Raw genomic sequence first — 24,450 nt, forward strand, 5'->3', positions numbered from 1 at the left:
GGTCTGATTTCTGTCAAAAAGCAGAGGCTTACACCCAGTTTGATTAATTGGTGCTATTTAGTATAAATATACTTAGGAATATCATTAGTTTTATTGTTTGTGTCAGGAACAGAAAAAGGACATTGCAATAAATTTTTAGTCCATATCTGAATTTTCTAAAAGTTAAGTTAGTTGGGATTGGGTGTCTTCTGGTCAGATCGCATGCAAAAAGTGTTGTTTCCAAATACTAACCTCTATACAAGGTCTGCTGTGGTTATTGCTGTATCCTTCCCTCCCACCACAGACTCAATCTTACTTCTACTTCCTCTCAAAAACACATGGATGTGCTAAATGAAAACATTTAGCAGGCAGTGGGAAACATGACTGCTCTCTGTCATACACAGAGTCAACAGCCTGAGGATAGACCAAAGGCATTTTTCCGTTCAGTTATTCAGAGTTCTGGATCAACAGAAAAAATGGGTACCAAAATCTGTGTGCGACCAACATTCTTTAAATGTCAGTTTGGTCAAATCTGCCTTCTGATCCTACAAGAACATCCACACACCCCCATCCAGCTGCAGACTCCCCAGTATGGAGGAGTTTCTGGCAGGAAAGTTGGGGGGATGTTGAAAATGGAAGACAAGTTGATTGAGAAGCCATATTCCAACAGTCTGTGTTTATTATCTAGCATTTCCATGAGGAGCTGGCACTGCAGATGGTGGTCAGTACAGGCATGGTGAGAGAATCTGTCTTCAAGTATGCCTGGTTCTTCTTTGAGCTCCTGGTAAGATTTGACAGTGATGTTTCACAGTTAGTTAATGGTAAAATGCATTCGGTACTTGAGGTGTTGGGTGGCGACCTCTTTAGTTGTTCAGCCTCACTGCATAAAGGCAGGTCTCAAATAATGGAAATACAACTAAAGAATTCTTTATATCCACCCCCATTCCACACTGATGGCAGTGGTGCCAAAGTTCTGCATGAACTACGTGAGCAGTGGTCCACAGCCTTGCAAAAGACTGAGAGACACTCATCAAACCAAGCCCTTCCTTTTCTGTGAATACCTGTTCCTATCTTTTCCATGTTGTTAATAACATGGGAGCAGTGACAAAGCTCCACAAACGCACAGTTTTACAGAGCCCTGAGGCTGTATGTCAGTGGAAATTGCATACTGATTTCCACTGGCAGCATATATGTAACCCAACATCAAGTCAAAAAATAAGAATTCCACAAGTGTCACTCCCTGTCCATCATGAAGGGATAAAGATGCAAACAGCAGCATTTCAGAACTGCAGATGTAAAGGTCTGGGGGAGGGTGATTCTGATTTCAGGTGCTGAGAGTAGCCAACTGCATGAATATGGACAGAAATCAAAGTCTGTCTGTGTTTGAGTCTTAGGCTCTCTGTTGTCATTGCCACTACAAGTACAAAGCAGCGCTGAGAAGATGAGTGATTACATTCAGGGAAAAAGAAACAGGAAATCTTACTTCCATGAACAAACTTAAAACAGTATTTTACCCCTGGTTTGGACATTATTTTAGTATTTTTTTCTGCTTTACAGATAAAAAGTATGGCTCAGTATGTTCATAACATAGAGAAGCAAGACAACCCACGAAGAACTCGGTTCTCCGATCGCTTCAAAGATGATATTACCACTATAGTTAGTGTGATTACTTCAGAGATTGCTGCACTTTTAGTCAAACCACCAAAAGTAAGTGCATGAAATAAGCACCGTGAATCCTTGTTACTGACGTTGTGTTGCCCTGAGCCATATTTAATCCCATTTAAACTTCAGCAGTCTTGCTAGAATTAGGCCAATACTGAGGCAATATTTTCACGTGGATCTTAAGCTGGAGTTGTGACAATGCAAAGGTTAGGCTTGCACTCCTTTGGCAGACTGTCTTTCTTCAGCTCAGTCTCCCAGCTTGCTTCTCAGTGTGGCTGCAATGTACAGGGAAAGAACTCCCTTTCTGATTGACAGGAAAAGCTGAGCATCCATTTTCAGTGGCAATGATTCTTTATACCAGGTTAGGCAGAACATCAAACAGACTGCAGCCCAACCAGGGCTTCTTGCTCTTATCCCCTTTACAGTTATCCTCATTCCTACTGTTCTCTGTAGTAGTGGACTCTGCAATATAAAGGTAGAGCTCCTCATGAGGGTTGCAAAAGCAAGTGATCTAAACCCTGATCTCTATAAAGAGGCATTGGCTACGTGAAAACTGAAGACAAAAAATAAGCCCTAAGTCCCATGAAATTTTTTCTCCTTTTAACAAGTTGCACTGATACAGCAGATTATAAAGTTGAAGGGATGACAAATTGCAATTTATATTGTAGCATTACTACTGTCAGCTTATACCACTGATACTACTCCTCACTGGCCGGTAGACAAAGTTTAGGCTACAGATAGGCATTGAGTCACTGTTCAGTTGTTGCAACCAACTTGTTTTCATGCCCCAGAGCTACCAAGTGCACTGTGCCAGCCCAGCAGAGTGCTCTGCCACGGAGCAGAGCAGGCAGGAGAGCTGGCCTGCCACGTCACTTTTCAATCAGCTTAGTTTCCTGATCCACTTTCTCCAAGTGCACCCTGCCGTGCTGTTGAGGAGCAGAAACTGGGAAAGGGGCAAGAGCAGACAAATGGAAGCAGAGAACAGCAGAACAGGTTGTCACTGTCCACCAGAAAGTTGTTCCTAAAGCTTTACTCTTTGCTCAGTCTTTTGATGTGCTTCTCTAATAGCCACATGCAGAGAAATCATTTCCACAGAAGTGTTCACTGAAGGCAGCAGTGACTTCTTTAAATACAGTATGAAATAAACGTATGAAATTAAAAATATTTTAACATAACTGTAGACTCTACCAACACACTAGTATTTATTACTTCCTCATAAGAAATACACAAGTTTTTGTGGCCTGTTAATTCAATTCGATTTTGATAGAGTGAGTTTGTTAGAACCTGATTATGTGTGAAAATCCCACTTCAGTGTTTTCAGAATTAGGGCCACTGGTTAGTTGTTCGAGCAGTAGGCAATACGTGTCTGATTTTTAAATCCAAGCAGTAATAATCAGTGTTACAATACATGGTTGAGCATATCAGATTGCCCTGGATTTCTACAGTTATATATCTGGCATGCTAGCCAGCCCAATAAGGTAGTTGAAAGACAAGTTTTTTTCTTCAAAACAGAAAAATATTTTGCTGTGTAAATTCCAGATTGTGTATTCCTGAAGAGCAACAAAAGGTTGAAAAATGAAGAATTAAATCATGGCCACCCTGAGGTGAGGCACACCTGTTCTCACTAGTCAGAGGTGCCAGTAGGGAAGATATTTTTCAATCATCTCCTCTGTCAGTTTTGAGTGAGCTCACCTGAAGGCTATGAACATTAAATGAGTGCAGATCCCTCAGGCATCTCCATTAATTCATCTTGGTAAACTACATACACTACTGGGATTTTATGATTTAAATTTGTATGTTTGAAGTAACTGTAGCCTCATTTTAGAGGCCACATAAAGTTCTTTGTGATCGTTACTTGAGGCTGTGTATCTCTGGTAATCAGGCCAATTCTAAGGATGCAACAGCTTAGCTGCTGAATGGTAAAACACCCAAGATTTATCTTAGCAGTGTTTTGTTACTGTTTATACTTAAAATTTACACTTACTTAATTTTACACTTAGAATTTCTAAACAAAATATTTGTCATTCCACCAGCAAAGGCAGCACAGGTTTTTATTAATATTTTAGAACAATATTTTATGTTTTAAGTACCTAAACCAGCATTCTTTGAGGCTTAATAGACAAGAAAAAAAAAAAGTCATATGCAGGATTGCAGCCAATAGGGAATTCAGAACAGGTCTCACATTCCATTTCATTTTTGTCACCCTAAAGATTTGCATAGATGGACTTGTTAATTCACCCCATGATATTGCTCTGTGAAAGCTACAACACTTGAAATAATTTACAGAACTGATTCTGTGCAATTTTAATAAGATCATGTGAACTGGAGAACTGAAACAATCTTGTTCTGTATGTCCCATGAGATGAGGGGAGCTACTACCCTACTAGGGAGTCCCCGATGCTACTTTTTCATGGCTCTAAAAAGTCTTACAACCTTATGTAAGTTTTATACATCATAACTGGGTTTTTTCTTTTTTTTACAAGGAAAGTGAACAAGCAGAAAAAATTAATATCAGCCTGGCATTTTTCTTGTATGATCTTCTTTCTTTAATGGACCGAGGATTTGTGTTCAATCTCATCAAACATTACTGCAATCAGGTAGGCGCCATGCATGATTGGGATTGCATTTGGCTTATGGCCAGTCCCGGATTCTGTTCTGTTTGATTAGTTTATCCATCAAGAGCCTTTGAGTTGTGTTAAAAGTCCAGGTAAATTTCCTATTTCCTATTGCATATGCAGTGACTTTAAACCTCTTTTGATTTGTAGGCTGCAGGAAAAACAATTGAGTGGAGGTGAAGACTTTTTTAGAAATGTCATACTTTGCACTGCTGCAGAGCATCCATGGAACCACTTTTCTTCCCTTACTTTTTTACATCCCATAGAAGTATAGTCTGCAGGCCATACAGATCAGCTTTTAGTCTCTGACTCCTCCACTGCAGTGAGGACAGTATTTAGGTCTGGAGGAGTCAACCAAAATGATACATCTCTGTATTCTCCAAAAAACTAGAAGTAGATGATGATGCAGCATGTTGTGATGAGTTTATTTGTTGTATCTGAAAGGGAACGTTTCCTTCTGTTTTGTGAACTCTTACACCTGCTGTAGTTTTCGGCCAAAGGAGGGCCCTCCGTCAGTTGATGGTAGGTAGGAGAATGCAAGGTGGCTACCATCCCATTTTCTGTAATATGTACAATGCTTCACTGGTGTCATTGCTGATATGAAGAGAAATTACAAGACCACCACTGATGCCCTGTGTTGCTTAGCAGGACTTTTTATGAGTTTGCCACAGACTCAGAAAAGTTTAGTTTGTTTTTCATTTTTGTGTTATGCAAAAGAGAAAAATATTGTCTGTTTTATTTTTGGTACCAAAAAAGAGAAAGAAACAATTTATTATCTCTTGGGAAGTTCGAAAGTGAGCTGGGGAGCAGGGAGAGAGAAACCATCACTGTGAAATGAAGAGCAGCTAATGTATGGAAGCTAGTTAGGTACCGTGAACATTTTAATGATGCTGGGCTATACGCCTATTTCCTTTTCAGGGAGCAAGATGTTTCACTGCATGATAATTTAGATGGTACATGCCCATTGACTGATACTTTTTTGTTTGTTTCTCTAGCTTTCAAACAAGCTGAATTCACTCTCCACCCTGATTTCCATGAGGCTTGAGTTCCTGAGAATTCTCTGCAGCCATGAGCATTACCTCAATCTGAACTTCTTCCTCATGACACCCGCATCTGCTCCAGCATCTCCTTCTCCCTCCTTATCCTCCCAGGTGGTCGTCCATATGAACATATTTTATGAATGTCACATGAAGCACACATGTAGAGAAAGACTCATGTTGCTCTGCATTCAAATATTTAGTTTCAAAATTAGGTGCTGTTGGATCAGGGAGAAAAACTTCCCCCATGAAAGAGGAAGAAATAATAGGAGTACTACTGCAAAACTGCATTTACTCAAGTTAAAACTTAACATGAGACAGATACATGCTCCTCTAGAACCATGCACACAGAAAATGACTGTTAAGGTAGACATAGAGGGTCAAAAAGGAACATAGCACTGAAGGATAATTTACAGGCACGCCCTTATCCCATCCATACACAGCCACAAATTTGGTTGCAGCGTGGTGCTGGTAACACCAAGATTTGGGATTTGATCCCTATATGGGCCATTTAGTTAAGAATTGGACTTGATGATCCTGTGGATCCTTTTCAATTTCGAATATTCTGTGAATTCTGTGAATTTCATTATCTGTTTTGGATGCAGCAGTGCACATAAAACTTTCTGTGTGTTTGCCTTCTAACTGATCTTCTAATTCTCCAAGTGTATGTGAATGTTATCACTATTAAGTTAGTGACTAATACACTGCATTTTTCTATATCCTGGAATAGTGAATTTCTGTTGAACCTTCCTGTTGTTTAGAGCAAGATTATCACACTTTCTTTTTCCAGTAGCAGCGTTCTTTGTTCTGGGTTCCTACCCCCTGCAGTAGTACACATGATGCTATGACTTTGCCCATGATTTCTCTGTGTCATTTGGACAGTGTTTTTCTTTTTCTTTTTAGCTTTATGATTTTTTGTGTGAAAACACTCAGGTGTCCTGAGTACAACTCTCCAAGCAATATCCATCATTTCTTATTTCTTCCAGGATGTCATCCCCAGTACATGCACATTTTTCCAGACTTGGCCTGATACTGACACAACTCTAGATTTCCGAAGTATCAGGACCTCCTATCCATCTTCCTGACAGTGGAGCTCATGAACACATTAAAAAGAGAAATTGTTAACTGGCATGCCACACACTATTTTGCCAGTCTTGTTCCCTTCTCCTCTACATTTTACTTAGATGGTATCTTGCTTTTTTTACAATGGGGCAAACCCCCTACTGAAGGGTGCTGGCCTGTCTGTTTTCCACATGAGTGGTTTTGCAGGGGTCAGGACTGGGATGAAGCAATTCAGTTCAATGCTCCATAACTGCCATAACCCTTGGAGGCAGGGGAATGTTACTGAAACTAAAAACAGTGGGAGGTACAAAAACACTCAAAGTAATGGAGTTAAATTTCATGGTTTCTTTTTCAAGTATCTTTGTCAAAAGATTGGTTGGATGCTAAGATGTGCTACATCTCATACCTTAAGGGTTCTCACAGGTCAATAATAGTATATAGTATTTTCTTGAAGTTTTTCCTGGTCTTAAAAGTGAAGCATGAAGGTATTAGAGTTGGGGTTTCCCAATACATTTGGTTAATGCTAATCCCAGATGCCAAAGAACTAGAAATGTGACTCTTCTGCTTATGAGGGAAAAAAAGGCCAGCATAGTTTTGTAACTAGTCCTAGCAAGTCAGAGCTAGGAAGACACCAGTTTAATCAATCTTTCTTTCAAGCAACATCTTCAACTCTTTTTCTCCATTAGGAGTAACCTATGAAATGCAACCTGCACAAATCAATAAGGTTTTTGTGGCCCTTGGATGATTTAATATGTTAGTTGACCATCCTTGCAGTAATTTTGATCTGTCTGCAGGAGTGCTGCCCAGCTAGAGTGAGATTTTAAGTAGAAATATGGCCTTGTGAATAAATCTTTTTAAATTCTTGGATAGAAGCCAAATACACTTAACTGGGTGCTCCACACTTTAGTGTTATTCCACACAAACATAGTGCAGCCATAGTATAGCCTGCTTGAGGTTGAATTTGAGTGGGTTTAAGCACATAGATCCAAAATATGGGGCTGGTCAGAGACATGGGTCTTATTTGACCCAATATACTGGAAGACAGCTGCCACTGTGTGGTATACTGATACCTTATGTGTTTGGGTTCTGGGACTATTCTTAGGTGAATGGCAGAACTATTGGGGAAGAATATTGAAGAGTATAAATTGAAAGCAAAATCTGGATCTTATAACCAAGAAGTTGCAATGGGGAATAGAGTTTAAGACTTCTGCTCACCTGATCAGGGGACAAAAACATTCCAGGTGACCTGTGGCACACACCTGTGATTGGAGAAGCTAAGAAGTTCACAATATATATATAACACCAACTTTCCGTTCCTGGGCTGGCTGTATATCAGTCAAAACTGTAAGTTACAACAGTTTGAAGGCTGTTCTAAATTACGCCAGCTGCCAGCAAGCACAGCCAAGGATTTCCAGGCTGAGAGGAAACACTGTTCACATTCTTTACTGGCCTTACTTCCATGCTAGGATGGATGCATGGATGCTGAAGAAGATAGAGTGAGGAGCTTCTGACACCAAAGTCCCACTTAATGTACAGGCAACCTCTTGCTATATGATACACAATAGCTGCTCTGCAACAGTAAGAGCCATGTTAAGAGTTGTAAACATGGAGAAAATTCTTACTTAGCGTTCTTTTCAAACTAGTGAATACAGGGTAGGAATTTTACATCTCAAAAAATGTCAAGTGATTTGATGGCACAGAATGAAAAGGATGAGACTGCATGCTAGGAAGCCACTCATTTGAAATTAGGTGCTTTTTATTTCATACCCAGTTGTTTTCCTCCAGAACGTCCAACCTTCCTTCAAGTCTGTGCTTTTCCTCTGGTAGAGATTTTCTGTTAGCTACGGGGACTGTGACTGCGACCTCCTTAAGAAGCCTTGATTTTGCTGATCATACTCTAACATTTCTAATATATTCCTGCAGAACTCCAGCTCCTGTTCAAGTTTCCAGGACCAGAAAATCACTGGTATGTTTGACCTCTCAGCCGAATATCGCCAGCAACACTTCTTGACTGGTTTACTTTTCACTGAATTGGCAGCAGCGCTGGATGCAGACAGTGAGGGGTGTGTATCTCAATTTGCAGATTTTAGAATGGAATCAAGTCACACTGTTGCTCTTGGCAAGGTCACAGTTTGATTGCAGTGCAGTCTTTTTTTCCCCACTCTTTTCAGTGAGTCACTCTGTAACACAGCAATGACCCACTCATTGTTTTATCTCCTCCCAGGAAATAAAAACATGCCATTTGTTGTGATAGTGTTGGCTAAGTTCACGAATTGAGAACACGAAATTTCAGTTGCTCTTCAAACACCTATGCCTTTGTCTGAGCTTAAGAGTTTAGCCAAACTTTTGCCAGAGTTTGATGCTTTTCTTTAAGCACTTCTCTTCACCATATTGAATTTTTATGGGAAGTTTGAAAGACTTGGGTGCTCCTTGATTGTTGTAAAGGAGCTTGGAGATTTAAGGTATCTGTCATTTGAAGAGAACATGAATCTCTGCTCAGAATGGAATATTCCAACGAATATTGGTGTATTAATTTGTTTCTTTCATCTCCACTCTGTTTATTAAATCTTTGATTTATAAGTGATTTGTGCATAACCAAGAAATGGAGCTCATGGATGGCTTCTGTGTTAACAGGATTAGCAAGGTGCAAAGAAAAGCTGTCAGTGCTATCCTCAGCCTGCTGAGTTCCCATGACCTAGATCCACGTTGCTCCAAAAAAGAGGTGAAGATTAAAATTGCAGCTCTTTACCTCCCTTTGGTTGGTATAATCTTGGATTCACTACCACAACTCCATGATTTTACAAGTAAGACCTTTTTCCCTTTGGATTTTTTAGCTTTTTAGTGTGACTGGTCTAAGCAATTAATCAAAGATAAAGGAGATCATACTAAGTACAGAAATTCCCTAGAGCCTAGTAAGGCTGAATATTTATTTACTTAGGAGTAGATTGGATTTTTACAGACAGGAAAAGCTTTAGTGTAGTCACTTCATGAGCAAATGATAGACCAGAGATGAATCTGTAAGTACTCCTGCATATCTCTGTGTAAATTTTATGATCTTGCAAATAAAGCCTACAAGGTCTGCATAAAATATTGAGATCTAGGTAGGCTTAACAGACAGTAGGGAAGAGAACAAGAGTGATACTGACATCCTGTAATATCACAATTAAAGAAATTGGATTGTAATCTTTCTGTCTTTTTCTATTGCTCCTTAGTGTTATTAACATCGTACAAAATTTCATTAATTAAAGGTATAAACTCTGAAGAATTTATCTTTGTCACTGTTCTGAAAATATTTTGTGTTGAGACATCTGAACAAAAAACTTACTAATGTCAAGGTATTATTTAGCACTTCCGGTTTTATAAGGTCAAAGCATTTACTCTACATTGTCTAATTGGATCTCACATCATTCTTCTAATCTAAGTGTTATTCCATACGCAAAAAGAGATATTATGAGAAATCCCAGGTGTACCCATATGGCTGGATGTTTTAGAGTGTCCTTTTTGAGTATCTGTCACAAGAGGCTGCTGATCTCATTCTGAACACATGGGGTCCAGCTGGTCACTCAGTGTCACTGAAAAACAGGACTTGCAAAACACAAAATGGACACTTGGAGGAGATTTTCACAAAAATTAGTTATAAATAACTTTATTTTCTGAAAGTGATGTCAAGACTACTAGGGAATAGAAGCAGCTAGATGCTTGAAATTAAACTTGCTCTTTAGTCAGCAGGCAATACTGGCTCTCTCACCTGTTAGTATTGACTTACGTATTTCATTGAGTATCACCAAATCCATGTATGGCTTCTATGTTTATTCTTTTCTTGGAACTGGATTGGATTCTTTTCTTGGAACTGGTTCCAAGTCCTACAAAGCACTGGCTTAGCTTTGAATTTCAGAGACAACCTCACATTTGCTACCACTTTTTATTTATTTGAATAATTTGGCAGTTTTTGCAGATAACTGCAATCTGTCAGGCTAATGCTGTGCCTCTTTTACTGCTTGGTACATCAGCCAAACACTCTCAGGGATGGAGGTACTAACTGTTTTATTAGGTTACGGACCAATGGAAAATGATGACATGTGGGCAGCAACAACAGGATTGCTCCTGAAGTTCAAATGGGATATTTAAAATCTAGTTTCAGAAAGCCGCAGTGGAAAGGGACGCACAGGAAACCCAGAAGAAGAACAAGAGTCTGCAGGTGCAATCAACCAAAACGTGGCCCTTGCCATTGCAGGGAATCAATTTAACATCAGGAACTCTGGAATGCCTCTGGTGTCCCTGGTATGTCCCCTGCTCTGCCAGTCTCCTTTCTTGTATCTGTTTTTCCCTTTCTTTGTTTTCTCCTTTTATCCTTTCTTGTCACTTATAACTACAGTCATGAGAAACTGCATTTTTGTTTCCTCCAGCCCCAAGCAGTCCCTCATATTCCTCCTGTCATCTTCTCCTCTTCTTTTCTAGTCATTTAATTACTGCTTTACCATAAGAAGTTCTCTTTTTCTCCCACATCTGTTTTGATTTAGGGTTTAGGAGGGGCAGGTCCTGTTTGACCAACCTGATCTCCTTTTATGATCAGGTGACCCGCCTGGTGGATGAGGGGAAGGCTGTGGATGTGTCTATCTGGACTTCAGCAAAGCTTTTGACACTGTTTCCCATAGTATACTCCTGAAAAAGCTGCAGCCCCATGGACAGGGGCACTCTGTGCTGGGTTAGGAACTGGTTGGATGGCTGGGCCCAGAGAGTGCTGGTGAACGGGGCTGCATCCAGCTGGCGACCGGTCACCAGTGGTGTCCCCCAGGGATCAGTGCTGGGCCCAGTCCTGTTTAACATCTTTATCGATGATTTAGATGAGGGGATTGAGTCCATCATTAGCAAATTTGCAGATGACACCAAGTTGGGAGGGAGTGTTGATCTGCTGGAAGGCAGGAGGGCTCTGCAGAGGGACCCAGATAGGCTGGAGAATTGGGCCGATTCCAACGGGATGAAGTTCAACAAGGCCAAGTGCCGGGTCCTGCACTTTGGCCACAACAACCCCCTGCAGTGCTACAGGCTGGGCACAGAGTGGCTGGAGAGCAGCCAGGCAGAAAGGGACCTGGGAGGTCCTTGGATTGACAGGAGGCTGAACATGAGCCAGCAGTGTGCCCAGGTGGCCAAGAAGGCCAATGGCATCCTGGCCTGGATTAGGAACAGTGTGGCCAGCAGAAGCAGGGAAGTGATTCCTCCCCTGTACTCAGCGCTGGTGAGGCCACACCTGGAGTGTTGTGTCCAGTTCTGGGCCCCTCAGTTCAGGAAGGATATTGAGCTGCTGGAGCAGGTCCAGAGAAGAGCAACCAGGCTGGTGAAAGGACCTGAGCACAAGTCCTGTGAGGAGAGGCTGAGGGAGCTGGGGTGGTTCAGTCTGGAGAAGAGAAGGCTCAGGGGTGACCTCATCACTCTCTACAACTCCCTGAAAGGAGGTTGTAGCCAGGTGGGGGTCGGTCTCTTCTCCCAGGCAATCAGCAATAGGACAAGAGGGACAGGCTTAAGCTCTGTCAGGGGAGGTTTATGTTGCATATTAGAAAGAAGTTCTTTACAGAGAGAGTGATCAGGCATTGGAATGGCCTGCCCAGAGAGGTGGTGGATTCACCATCCCTGGAGGTTTTAAGATGAGGCTGGATGTGGCACTGAGTGCCATGGTCTAGTAATCATAGTGGGGTTGGATCAAGGGTTGGACTTGATGATCTTGGAGGTCTCTTCCAGCCCAGTTAATTCTATTATTCTATGATTCTATGATTTTCACACCCAGCCTAGACTTGTTTCCAGATCAGCAAATGAGTTCCACACTACTTCCCAGTCCCAGTCTCACCTGAACACATGGATCTAGGACTCAGATCCTTCTTTTTCTCTCTCTATCTCTTTCCTCATTGTTTTTTTAATCTACTGTGCCATTCGACACAGCTAGATGGCAGGAGGAAACCAAACAGTTATAGAATCTTTTTCTACATTATTCCAGGGAAATTAAAATACAAGTACCTAGCAAACAATGCTCTTGTGCCTCTCTCAGTCTTTCAAATGCATTCAACTGCTCCTTTCACTAATGATACATACATTCAAAAAATACAATCATTATAACCTGGAAGAGGTCAAAATTATTGAAATCCAGTTCTGAGATTTGATTTGACTGTAATTTAAATAACATTACTTCACCTGAATGACCTTCCTCTCTTTTTAGTTCTTTCAACTAACATTTATCTGCTGCTAGCCCTACAGACAGAGTGCCACATTAGGTCCTGAAACTACCCGCAATCTTTTGATCTGTTTCCTCTGGATCATGAAGAATGCTGATCAGAATCTAATACAGAAATGGATTGCAGACCTTCCACCCATGCAGTTGAACAGAATTTTAGACCTCCTCTTCATTTGTGTCTCATGCTTTGAGTACAAGGTAAGTGAAACATGGCATGATTTTGTTGTCTTGATTTAGTTCAGGGTTTTTTCCATAAATTCCAGTGTCTGAGGGAAATTTCTTGTCGGCAGTAGATAAGTTAGCACTTTTCTAATCTATGCTACAAATGGACAAATTAATTCAGATAAAATAACTGACACTAGCCTTCAAGCAAAATGCAATCAAAACCTTCAAGAAAGTCCTATGATAAAACAGCTTTAGCTGTTTTATTATTTCCCTTTACCTGGGTATTAGAGGGCTATTTTTGGTGGGAAGTATATTGACAGCTCCTGTAAGTACTGGACAGGACTCTTTAGTTAAGAGCTGGGACTTCTTGTCAGGACTCTCTGAGAGGATCTGTCTGATCAAATAACCTTCTCTCTGAACTTTAATTTCTCTTTGTGTAGTACTGAGCTACATCTTTGTGTCTCTTAACAGTACATATACTACCTCTTTCCTCATTTGCAACATTTGTTAGCCTTTATATGATAATCAATCATATTCATTACTTTCTACCCCCTCTACAGATGTCTTCTGTTGTGTCTCATTCTGGAAATGTAATTTGGACTCAGGTCCAAAGATGGAGGCATTGGTATTGACTGATTTCACTTTACTTTCAGGGCAAGCAAACCTCAGATAAAGTTAGCACCCAGGCACTCCAGAAGTCCCGAGATGTTAAAGCCCGATTAGAAGAGGCTTTACTGAGAGGTGAAGGAGCCAGAGGAGAAATGATGAAGCGCTGTAGAATACCAGCTGGTACTTCATACACCTCTTTCCCCATGTCTTTTGAGAGGAACTCAAATGGTTGTAGACATAAATGAGTTTGCTGAGGTTTATGTACACTACGCATTTTCATCCTTATATTTTTTACCCACAGTCATTTCCCTGCAGACCATTGTTGGTTTTGTGTGGATAAAATATCCTTAACTTTCAATTATCCAAGGTGTAGCTAGGACTGAACTCTTCTCATGTGAAGAATATGAACCAAGAAAGAAGTTTTAAGACATTCTGAAAAACTGTGGTACTGTCAAGAGCCAAAAATTGGTGTCAAAACTATCAGTAAGAACAAATTGTTCACAGCAAAAATAGTTGTTTCATTTAATAAATGGAATAATCTGTGGTTTGATTTTTGAAGACATTAAGCAAGGTGATGTTCCAAAAAATCGTCAGTGGAATAAGTGATGGGGCTCTGTCTTTTTACTAGAGCCCTGAAGCTGTAAAGTTGAATGGTTTTAATTCTGACAGAGTGCTACAGAAATATATCTCCTTCTTTTGGTGAGTTGTCAGACTTTAGGTGTTGCCTTGTGCTTTAATCTCACTGACGTGTTGCACTCCTAGGGAATGACAGATCAGCGGGACTAAATGAAAACCTGCGCTGGAGAAAGGAGCAGACTCAGTGGCGGCAGGCAAATGAGAGGCAAGATAAGTAAGTAATTTGATAAAGACACATTGCTTTTATTAGAGCCAAGCTGTTTGGAGGTTTTATGTTTTCTTCTTTCTCATAGGATATTTTATTACAAAATCAGCAGTTTTAATCCTCTCCCTCTTCTGCCAAAGAGGATAAAATATAAAATGTTAATGTAGCTGTTTTCCTTATTAACAGTCTAGAAAACACTAGTTAGTGATACAAGTTGTATCAAATACTCCACAGAGGCTTGCTGTGACATTTATTTTGGTGTTGCTATTGATTCCTCACTATATACAGTACTGTAGTGTATGTTTTGCCACATAAAATCAACTAAGCTGAGTTTGACATGCTGTGTTAATATCAAGAAGTGCTGTTAGCAGGAGTCAGGGAGGATAATGCTTTGGGACTGTAGTAGCAGTTACAAACTATGTGTCATGTCAGGGGAGATCCAGTCAGCATGGTCAATGCGCAAGGCTCCATGATTGCTGGAAATGGTTCAAACAGCTATACTGTTCACTCAATTAGTTCAGTTCTTACTAATGTGTAGTGATCTCTGGTTTGATTAGAGCACCATCCTTTTAGCAGATCCTTCTGTTCTTTGTTGCTTTGAGTCAGTCATTGTAAATAGTAAAAATATTACTACCCTGACTTCCTTTCCTAGCCCTCCACAGAATTATCGCTTTGTACCCTAAGGGATGGCTCTACTTTTCTGGTTTTATTTTTGGGTAAATGAATGTAGCAGAGCTGCTGTGGATTTTGAAGTCGCTCACAAGTGTGATTGTAAGAGTGCTGCTCCACCCACAGAAATGCACCTTAGGAACTTTGGCCCAAGTCAGAGGATCTCTAATCAAAAGCTCTAGGCAGCCTCTGGCCAGACAACATTTTTTGAGCAGTTTAGGAAAAAGAACAAAGCCTCCTCTTTGTGTTTCTGGCATAAAAGGGATGTCTGAAAATGCACTTTTGTTAAGAGCTTCACCAATTTTTAGAATATTCAGCTGAACAGGAGCTATGTTGCAGATGTTGTCCTTAAGTCTCAATGAAGAAGGTATTATGCACGACACTTTACAATCATCTTCTATATCTTTTATACATATTTCAGTTCTCTCTTAAGTGGCCTGGGGCACTGCTGTATTGGCCCCAGTGGACCTGCTGTCCTATGTTGTCAGTGGTCTCAAGAATCAACATTTTAAATTGCCTACATTAAACACTGCTGCTGTGGCACTGAAGCAATTTCCACTTTGTCCTAGTCTGCCATTTTTACTTTTTTTCTTCTGAAATTGTCAGAACAGTTACCCTTATTCCATTTCAGGTTTTTGTGTCCTGCTACAGGCAAGGTATTCAGAAATTACAGCATAGTTTATTGAACAATTGAACATGATATTGAGTAGCCATTACCCAGAGGACTATTAAGGAAGCAAAAGCATCTATTTGAACTATCTAGAGGCCTAGTTTTAGATGTCCCTTTGGAGACTTCCCTTCTTCAATATCAGCTTTCCTCAACTGACTCCATAGTTTTGAAGAAACACTGTTGAACACTATTGTCATTGTTTGCTCTTACAGGATCGTACAGAACGGTATCATTTCTATTCTGGCGTTTTTAAACAGCGGGTCATCTAACTCTTGGGGTACTGTCTGCATGCTTTAATTAGGACATCTTTTTGCAGGACCAAAGCTGAGCTGGATCAAGAAGCCCTGATCAGTGGAAACCTGGCAACTGAAGCTAACCTGATCATTCTTGATATGCAAGAGAACATCATCCAGGTGAGAAATGGCAGAGCTGGCTTGGTACCAATCTCTGCTCCCTCAGAAGCCATTGGAGGCAAGACTCATTTCTTCTTTTGTCTCTTAGACAGTGCAAAATATTTTAATTCGAGATCTTCTGTAAACTTGTATAGCCTTGACGAGAAAAAAAAAATGAGACAAAGATGAATGAGAATGAATCCAAAGATTAAATTGCTGCCTGTCTTATGCTGTTGCTACAATGGCCTTCTACTATAGGTATTGCACTACTGTGAATGAAAGGCAAATCTACCACCTTGTCTTCAGTAGATGTTTTTGAAAGCCATTTCCACTATCTTGCTATGATCCTGGAGTTTGGAGAGGATGAGAGAAGAAAAACCTTCATTTATGCCAGGAATGTAGCTGAAGATATTAGAAATTTAGAACTGTACTGCTGGATGGCCTTTGGTCATACTCACATTTATGATCCTACACATAAGGATTTAAGAGACAAAAGGATTTAACCTTGAATGCTCTGTGGAGGATCTCTTCCACCTACCTGGAGTCCTTCTGAAAAGAGATGTGCCCTCCTAGAGCAGTGTAATGTGCAGAACTTATTTAACAGCTAAGAGACAGATGCAGTAAAATTTCACAGGTACTCTGACCACTGTGAAAAGTGATAATTGACTCTGCTTAGGCATGATCCCCCAGTTTAGGAGAGGGAATCCAAATTCATGGAAATGGGAATACTGCTGTGGGAGCCACACGCATAGGAGAAAACTCAGTGCTTGAAAACTTATTAGTAGAAAAGCATTTAACTACTAGACTATTGTTGTACTGGGCATTATTTGCACATGACATCACTCACAGCACCTAGTCTCCCCAGTATTTGGGTTGTGAGTTATATCAGAACATACCAGCATGCCTATTAGCCTAGATGCCCAGGAAATCAGAGCATGAGGAGGCAAGGGAAAGGATGGTCCTTGCTTGTCACAGGATCAGTTCATGAAGGATTGGACAAAATATGAACAGAGCTTCAAGAATCACTGCAGAAACTGGCTTTTCTTAAAAATGCATTGGAGGGGCTGCAGAAATTGGGAAAAGTTTGGGATGTTTTCCCCTCTGTTATCCTGCTCACTACAGAATTGTTTTGAAGTTCCTCTGAAGCAGATGTTAACAAGTGAAAAAACTGCAAATTCTAAACTCCTGGATGTCTCATGGACTGGAGAGCAGAACTTCAGCTCCTGTGTTCAAGTTCCTTGCTGAACTATCCCATACAGTTATTGTTTTTTCTCCTCCATATATAGGCAAGCTTTGCTGCAGAGTGCAGAGATAATCTTTTGGGAGGAGTTTTGAAGGTCCTGGTAAATTCTCTTGGCTTCGATCAGAGCACTACTTACCTGACTCATTGCTTTGCTACACTCAGAGCACTCATTGCCAAGGTATGCTCCTGACATATTTTTATTTTCATACTTCCAATCACATTATTAGAGTGGCATTTCTAGAGCAGAGCTGCATGCACTTATCATTTTTCTTTGGCATTCATTAATTATATTTTGCATATGTAAATACAAATTACTATCCACAGGGTTGTTACGGGATTTCTACAGCTGTTGTAAGGTTATTTCACTGAGCACACAAGATAGAATAACTGAGTCTGAATATTCTTGTGGGTTTAGCAGTCTACTCTTAAATATAGAAGACTTACTAATAAAAAAATATTCCACCCATTTTATTTCAAATACATTCTGATTTTAATTAGGAATCTTAATGCCAGGGTTTGCACAATTTCCATAAAGTCAGATTTAAGTTATTATATCATCAGGACTAGTTTCCAACCAGTTGGGCAGCAGAGAAATCAAAGATCATGAGAGATTCGGAGCATCATGCTAGATTTCTACGTATAAGATAGGTTCCAAATTCTAAGTAGTTTTTTTTCTAAGATGTTGACAGATGTCAACTCTGTTCTGCCTGAAAACTAAGCCAAATCCTAGTCTCCCTTTTTTTTTTCTCTATTTCTTTATTTCTCTATATTTTCTCATCAATTTACAAAACCTCCAAAACACAACAACAACCACCAAAACCAACAAATCAAAGAAGCAAAAAAAAAAAAAAAAACCCCAACAAAAACCCCCATGAACTTCAAAATTTATATGGGGACAGAAATTGAACCAATGTTCTACAGTGTAGGTCAAAATGGGTTGGGTGCTTCATGAAGACTCTAAAATCTTTTTAAGATTCATTCTCCCACAAAGAAAAGCAATTCCACAAAGGAAGAATCCATGAAATGTTGATTTTCCTCTAAACTATTCTGAAATGCAAACAAGAAACAGGATACTCCTGTCCAATTAATGCCTGTCTGCTCTCAAGTGCAGATTGGGTGACAAAGTCTAATTACAGGGTAGATATCTGAGTATGAAACTAATAATTATGTTTTCATTGTACTTTATCTTTAAAAGCTAACTTCCAATTACAGTAATGAATTTTGTGAAGCAATTATTACTCTCATTGAAATAGATCTTCTAGTTAAGCTAACTCAGTTCTGTATTTTCTGAAGCAATCATTGCAATTATTTATATTACTTCTGTTATGCTGTAGGTATATAGTTGTTATTTTACAAATAAAAATGGTAAACCCCTGTGCCACTAGGCTTGTAATATAAATTAGACATAAACCAGTTACATAATGGACTGAAAAAAATTGAGAACTGGAAAATGGATCTGCAAATTAAAAATAATATCTTGTGTTCACTCACCCACCTTTATCATTCCTACATATGTGTATATGGTACTGGTGCATCTGTTCTTCTATGGTGAGAGTTTCTTAGAACAGATATCCTGCCCCCTGAGCTCATTTGTCTGCTGTGTGCATTATGAAGATGCTATGAAGGAGGGTCTTGTGAGAAAGCTGGGCAGTGGAAGTTTTGTGGCACAGTGTAGGAGGAAGAACATGCTGGAGGCCCAGGGAAGGGTAGGGCATTGATGTAAAAACCTAGTAATTGCTCCATATGCTTAAGGAAGTATTTGCATGTATCATCAACCATTATGTATTCTGCAAATAGCAACTCTCCATGCGTCTAAGAATTTTGCAATATCTTATGTTTTTGAAAGCCCCTGGGGCCACCCCACTCTGAGAAATGTTTTTATTCTGTCTCTTTCTCTCTTTTTCAAAACACAAATCCTATTTCCAAACCCTTCCTTTCTGTAGAAAAGCTTAAAAATGGAACCTATAGCATCACAGGAATCAGAAGTCCAAATTTTAAAAAGAAGTATAAAATGTTGGTTTTGAAAAATTTAGTCTTTTCTGTATCCTGTGATTTTTGTGCACTAAGCTAATGATGTTTTAATGCTAGAAATGAGAGTAATGCATGTTTTCTTCTGTCTCCCTTAGTTTGGAGATTTGCTGTTTGAAGAGGAGGTTGAACAGTGTGCTGACCTGTGTCAAAGAGTTCTCCATCACTGCAGTAGCAGCATAGATATTACACGGACTCAAGCCTGTGCCACTCTCTATCTCCTCATGAGATACAGTTTCAGCTCTAGCAGTGTAAGATTTTGAGAAAGCAGTATGTTTTGTGACACCTTTTTGTGATCAACTGAAACAGAGACTGCAGTTGCCATAGCAAATAGAATGTATCTGCAGATAATCACATGGTCTGATATTTCACACATCTGCTGTTTCACTCATTTGAGCCAGGAGAATTGCTAGAAGTGTAGTGGGAGAGTAGTTTTAATTATTGTTCATTGCCTTGTTTAGGAAAATGTGACTTTTTCCTGCAACACCTGTAAATGCAGCTTCAAACGGGACAGCATTAGGCCTCTTACAGCAAAGCCTATACAATGCTTAAACAATACTCTTCATTTTCTCACTTTTGTTTTCACTTCTGTATTAATGGGAATTGTTCACCAAGTCCTTGGTCTTTGGATTGGGCTCTGATTTTTGCCACACATATGGAATAAATATATGTACATCATGCATGTAGGTTCATAATATTCTAGGAGGAAAGTACATGCATTGGCATTTTGGACAGCATCTGATCTCGCACAACATTTCCTCCAGTAGTTGTTACTTTAAAGGCTTTGGAAAGTGTTAGCTTTGCAGAAGAAAAATGTACTGTGGAGCCACCGTGATCAGCAAGGTGTAGTGCATCACTGATCAAAGCCCTCAGAGGCCTTTTGCTTCCCAGACTTGTTTCCAGAATGTTTTTCCAGTCATGCTTCCTCTTTTTCTCCTCTATGGGTGATCTGATTGTCACACTCACTGGCCTGTGCAGAGAGGGGAAGGGGTGCTTTTGACTTCACTTTATCTCAAGCAAGCATGTGTATTCCAAGGAAAACTCTAGTCCCAAAGTACAGACATGTCAGAATTAGGAAACTTTGGTTTAAGTAAGTAAGAACAGGACTGGTTTTGAGGTACCACAGGCCACTTGTGTGAGTGGTGAGTTTAATGCACTCGGTGTGGGCAAGAGAAAGTGGGTTTGTTTTAAATAAGAGGCAGAGGTACGCATGATGCAGTGCAGCCATCATTCTTTCATGTTTTTGTTTTCTCTTCTGGAAGAATTTTGCAAGAGTGAAGATGCAGGTGACCATGTCACTAGCTTCTCTGGTTGGAAAATCACCTGAGTTTAATGAGGAATTCCTTCGACGGTCCTTACGAACCATCCTAGCCTATGCAGAGGAAGATATGGATATGCAGGCAACTCCATTTCCCATCCAGGTAAAATCTTCTATAACGCATGTGTCTTCTATCAGGAGCTTTCACATAGGAGCATGCTTGAAGCAGGTTCTACATTTTGGTCTTTCAAAGCAACAAAAATAAGGATGCACTGTTTAAGTGGCAAAGAAGTGGATGACTTAATTCATTGGTGTTAACTCTTGAGAATGTCCTCTGAAATCACATTACAGGAGAATCATCTCTTAGTTTGAGTACAGCTTTCTTCTGGACCCCAGCAGGAACTGTAAGAATATCCCAAGGTGGAATTTGATTCATTATGTTTTCAGACAAGTACTGTCATGGAAACTTCTCTCTGTTTGCCAACTCATAAGGTGTCAGCAGCAGTAATGAAAAACTTTTCAGGCAATTGTCAGAGGATCTGCTAAAATTCTTACAGTAACTCTGCTTGTGCTGAAGACTTACAAAAACATCTGGTTTATTATCAGATCAAAGATCAACTAAAGCTGAACTCCATTAGCACATAGGTTTGATTTTTTTTTCATTGAGAAATAAATAGATCAAAGGATTTCAGCTCATTTTGATTAGTTAAAACGTATGTGTAAGATTTGCTATGTCAGCAGTCTTTGCTGCACTGAGTGTAGATGAAAAAACATATCTTGCAGCAATTCAGCATCCTGACATTCCCTTGGGTAAAAGAGACTTAAAGAGAGTAACATCAGCTGATGCATATGCTGTTATTTTTCCAGATGGAAAAAATGAACCCCTGAGAAATGCGTGTTGATCTTTGTATTACTGCAGGTAGAGGAGCTACTGTGTAATCTGAACAGCATCCTGTCAGATACGGTGAAAATGAGGGAATTTCAGGAAGATCCAGAGATGCTGATGGACCTCATGTACAGGTGAATCTGTTTAGAGTTGCAACTGAGGGAATTCTGCAATGAGGTGAGCACAAGAACTGTGCATTTTTAGGGACACGCTGTAGACAAACCCTCTAGCTCTTCTGGATTTGTACATTCCCTCTTTAGCACAGCTGATATGTCACAGGGAGCCCAGGCTGCAGCAGCGAGCACATTGCAGTGGAGCCATGGGGAGGAGGGCATATATTTGCGCAAGGACAGGAGTCAGGGACTGGTAAACACTGAAGAGTGTTAGGTGCAGCAGTTTTATGATCCTTGTGGGCCCTGGGTATCCTGCCTACCACTGCCTAACCATTTCTTTTGCATTGTGTTTAGTGAATTATACAGAATAAAGATGGAGATGGCTTCCTCCATTTCACCCAGGTGAAGAATTATAAAGATATTTCTGTTATTTGAGGAGTGATTGTTCACAGTTCCTTTCTGCCCTCTGTTGTTAGAATTGCAAAAGGATACCAGACATCACCAGACTTGAGGCTGACTTGGCTGCAGAACATGGCAGAGAAGCACACCAAGAGGAAGTGCTACACAGAAGCAGCCATGTGCTTGGTCCATGCTGCAGCACTGGTGGCAGAGTACCTGAGCATGCTTGAGGATCGAAACTATCTCCCAGTGGGCAGTGTCAGCTTTCAGGTAAAAAGCTTTGACCACATAAGACTGGGATGGCCTGTTCTGATGTGTGTATTCCTTCTTGTGTTAAGCAAAGTAGAAATGCATGCATATGGGGCTGAAAAGTTTACAATGGCAGAGTAGCAACACTACTTTTGGTAGGTTATTCAAATGATTTATGCTGATAAAGCATAGTCCTTTAGTATCCAGCTGTTTCTATCTTCCATTTCCAGCATTTCAATGCTGTAATCTCTGACTTGCTAAAGCTGCTCTGTTTTCACATGCCTTTTCCTAGGGCTGTTGCTTATCAACTGTGACGGATGCATCTTTCAAACTCCTTTCTTATAATCTAGTTAATAGGAGCTACTCGTTTCTTTTAGGCATATTCTCCAATCCTTTGAAGGTCCTCAAGTTAGTAACCAACCCTTTTTGATTGATGAATAACACTATCACTGTAATCTATATACAGTACATCCAAGTCAAATAAAAATGTCCCATGAATTCTTTCAGTGTGAGAAGTAGCTCTCAGATTCTCTCTCCAAGGACTTCATTGGTTCTTTTGGGTTGTTGAGCTCTTTACTAAGTAATACATTGATCTTTTCTAGACAGTTTTGTTAGGTTTTGTTTTTCACCTTACTCTTCTATATCACACAGATGAAAGCACAACTCTTGGTTCTTAAAGTTAGACATTTATCAGGTTGTGCATATTTTGTCACCCTTAACCAAACTGTCTTCATGTGCAAATTGAATGATTTTACTACTTTTTTTTCACATAATATTAAAAGTAGAAATGGTCAAACCCTTAATATATACCTAAGTGTTGATAATTCCTCCTTTATTATTATTTGCTAAGACCAGTGGAGACCATTGTTAATTTATAGAGTGTTGGCTGCAATGATTATAAATAATTTCAACTAATTAGTGGAAATATTTTGCAGAATCAGCTTAGATGTTGTATGGATATCTATTCTTTGAGCATTATTACCTTTATAACATTGTAGCCTCTTTTTTTAGAAAGTCTCATGTTTCTGTTGTCTTGTGTTGATTCAGACAGACTACAACCATTTAATGTTTTCTTTAGTAATTTTTTATCAGTATTTCCACCACTTTATCCTGGTGCAGTCTGACAGACCTATGACTATCTGCTGCATCTTGTACACTTTTAGAAAACTTGTGGCCCCAAAGGGTATTTCCTCTTCTGGAACTTCTCCAGTTTTCTAAAACATGGCAAGTCTGTATTCACTGCTTGACTACTGTTTTGCTTAGCTCTTTGGAACAGTTAAGAAGCACATTTTATTGTCGAGGTGATTTTGAAATGGCTAATTTTAATGGTTGATGCATTTGTCATCCTTTGATATAACTACACCACCTGGGGTTTTTTCCCTTCAAAATAGTAAATGTGAGCATGATTGCTCTTTTGCATTGAATTTACTTTGTTGAGCATTAGTATTTGCAATTTCTCCTTAGTAATCAGGTGATGGACTATGTTATTCTTGATTTTCTTCAATATCAGAATATCTGTTTATATTCTTTTTTTTTTTTGGCTAAACTTCGGGCCACAGATTTATATTTCTGCCATTTCGCATCCCTTATCAGTTTTGTATATCTTCTAACTTCCATCAGTTATTTCTATTTACTTCTTTTCTCTCTACTTGTTACATACTATCATCATTTAAACATAAGTAAATTATGCATTCTCTTCCCAAAGTCATTCTGCTCCCAGGCTGCCTTGAGTGCTTGTAAACTCACAGATTTGACCTGAATGCAATTCCTCCCTCCATTGCTCCTAGATTATGCAGATTGCCATGAATGGATATGTTTTAATTTATTTTAGAGATTTGAAGTCTGTTCTGCAAGGCACTAGGCAAGCAAAAACGTAGGAGTTTAAAACCAGCAAATCAATCTCTCTCATCAAAATGCTTGTGTAAATACATGTTTGCCAAAGGAACGGTTGCCCCAGAGGAGGAGAGGTAGTAAAATGCCTTAATGACCAGAACCTGATTGCAAAAGCCTTTATCTGACAGCATAATTTTGAATTTCAGTTTGCTCAATAACAATAATTAACTATAATAACACTTTGCGTTTTTGCATAGGCTTTCAAGAAAAGAGCTCCCATTCTTTACAAAGAGGTTTGTGTTTTGTAGCACCTGTGTAGTTCTTACTCTGGTGACCTTGTTAAAAGAGAGAAAGACTATGCACATTGCCTTGGCTTTACCTGGAGTTCCACATCTCTGTCCTAGACTCTTTCTGTGATAATTTCTTCATTTGGCTCAGATATGAAATTAACTATTATCAGTGATATATATTTAGTTGTGGAATTGAGGATGATAATGTGTACAAAAATATTATTCTG

The 24,450-nt window shown here is 39.7% G+C and overlaps 1 protein-coding gene across 1 annotated transcript in view; it reads left to right on the forward strand.

Moving 5' to 3' along the window:
- The window catches only part of DOCK8 (dedicator of cytokinesis 8), a 75,284-nt gene that overhangs the window by 39,733 nt on the left and 11,101 nt on the right, over window positions 1–24,450 (forward strand). The window contains exons 24-39 of the mRNA XM_050329233.1: window positions 668–763; window positions 1,537–1,686; window positions 4,125–4,238; window positions 5,252–5,407; window positions 8,279–8,418; window positions 8,990–9,159; window positions 10,491–10,636; window positions 12,594–12,776; window positions 13,397–13,532; window positions 14,115–14,202; window positions 15,849–15,945; window positions 17,211–17,345; window positions 19,294–19,446; window positions 20,458–20,616; window positions 21,373–21,473; window positions 21,929–22,121. Coding sequence (XP_050185190.1) covers window positions 668–763; window positions 1,537–1,686; window positions 4,125–4,238; window positions 5,252–5,407; window positions 8,279–8,418; window positions 8,990–9,159; window positions 10,491–10,636; window positions 12,594–12,776; window positions 13,397–13,532; window positions 14,115–14,202; window positions 15,849–15,945; window positions 17,211–17,345; window positions 19,294–19,446; window positions 20,458–20,616; window positions 21,373–21,473; window positions 21,929–22,121 — 2,217 coding nt within the window. The remainder of the gene's footprint in view (window positions 1–667; window positions 764–1,536; window positions 1,687–4,124; window positions 4,239–5,251; window positions 5,408–8,278; window positions 8,419–8,989; window positions 9,160–10,490; window positions 10,637–12,593; window positions 12,777–13,396; window positions 13,533–14,114; window positions 14,203–15,848; window positions 15,946–17,210; window positions 17,346–19,293; window positions 19,447–20,457; window positions 20,617–21,372; window positions 21,474–21,928; window positions 22,122–24,450) is intronic.

This window comes from Myiozetetes cayanensis, unplaced genomic scaffold (genome assembly GCF_022539395.1).
Source record: "Myiozetetes cayanensis isolate MyiCay16 unplaced genomic scaffold, myiCay2020 scf4, whole genome shotgun sequence".
Lineage (NCBI taxonomy): Eukaryota > Metazoa > Chordata > Aves > Passeriformes > Tyrannidae > Myiozetetes > Myiozetetes cayanensis.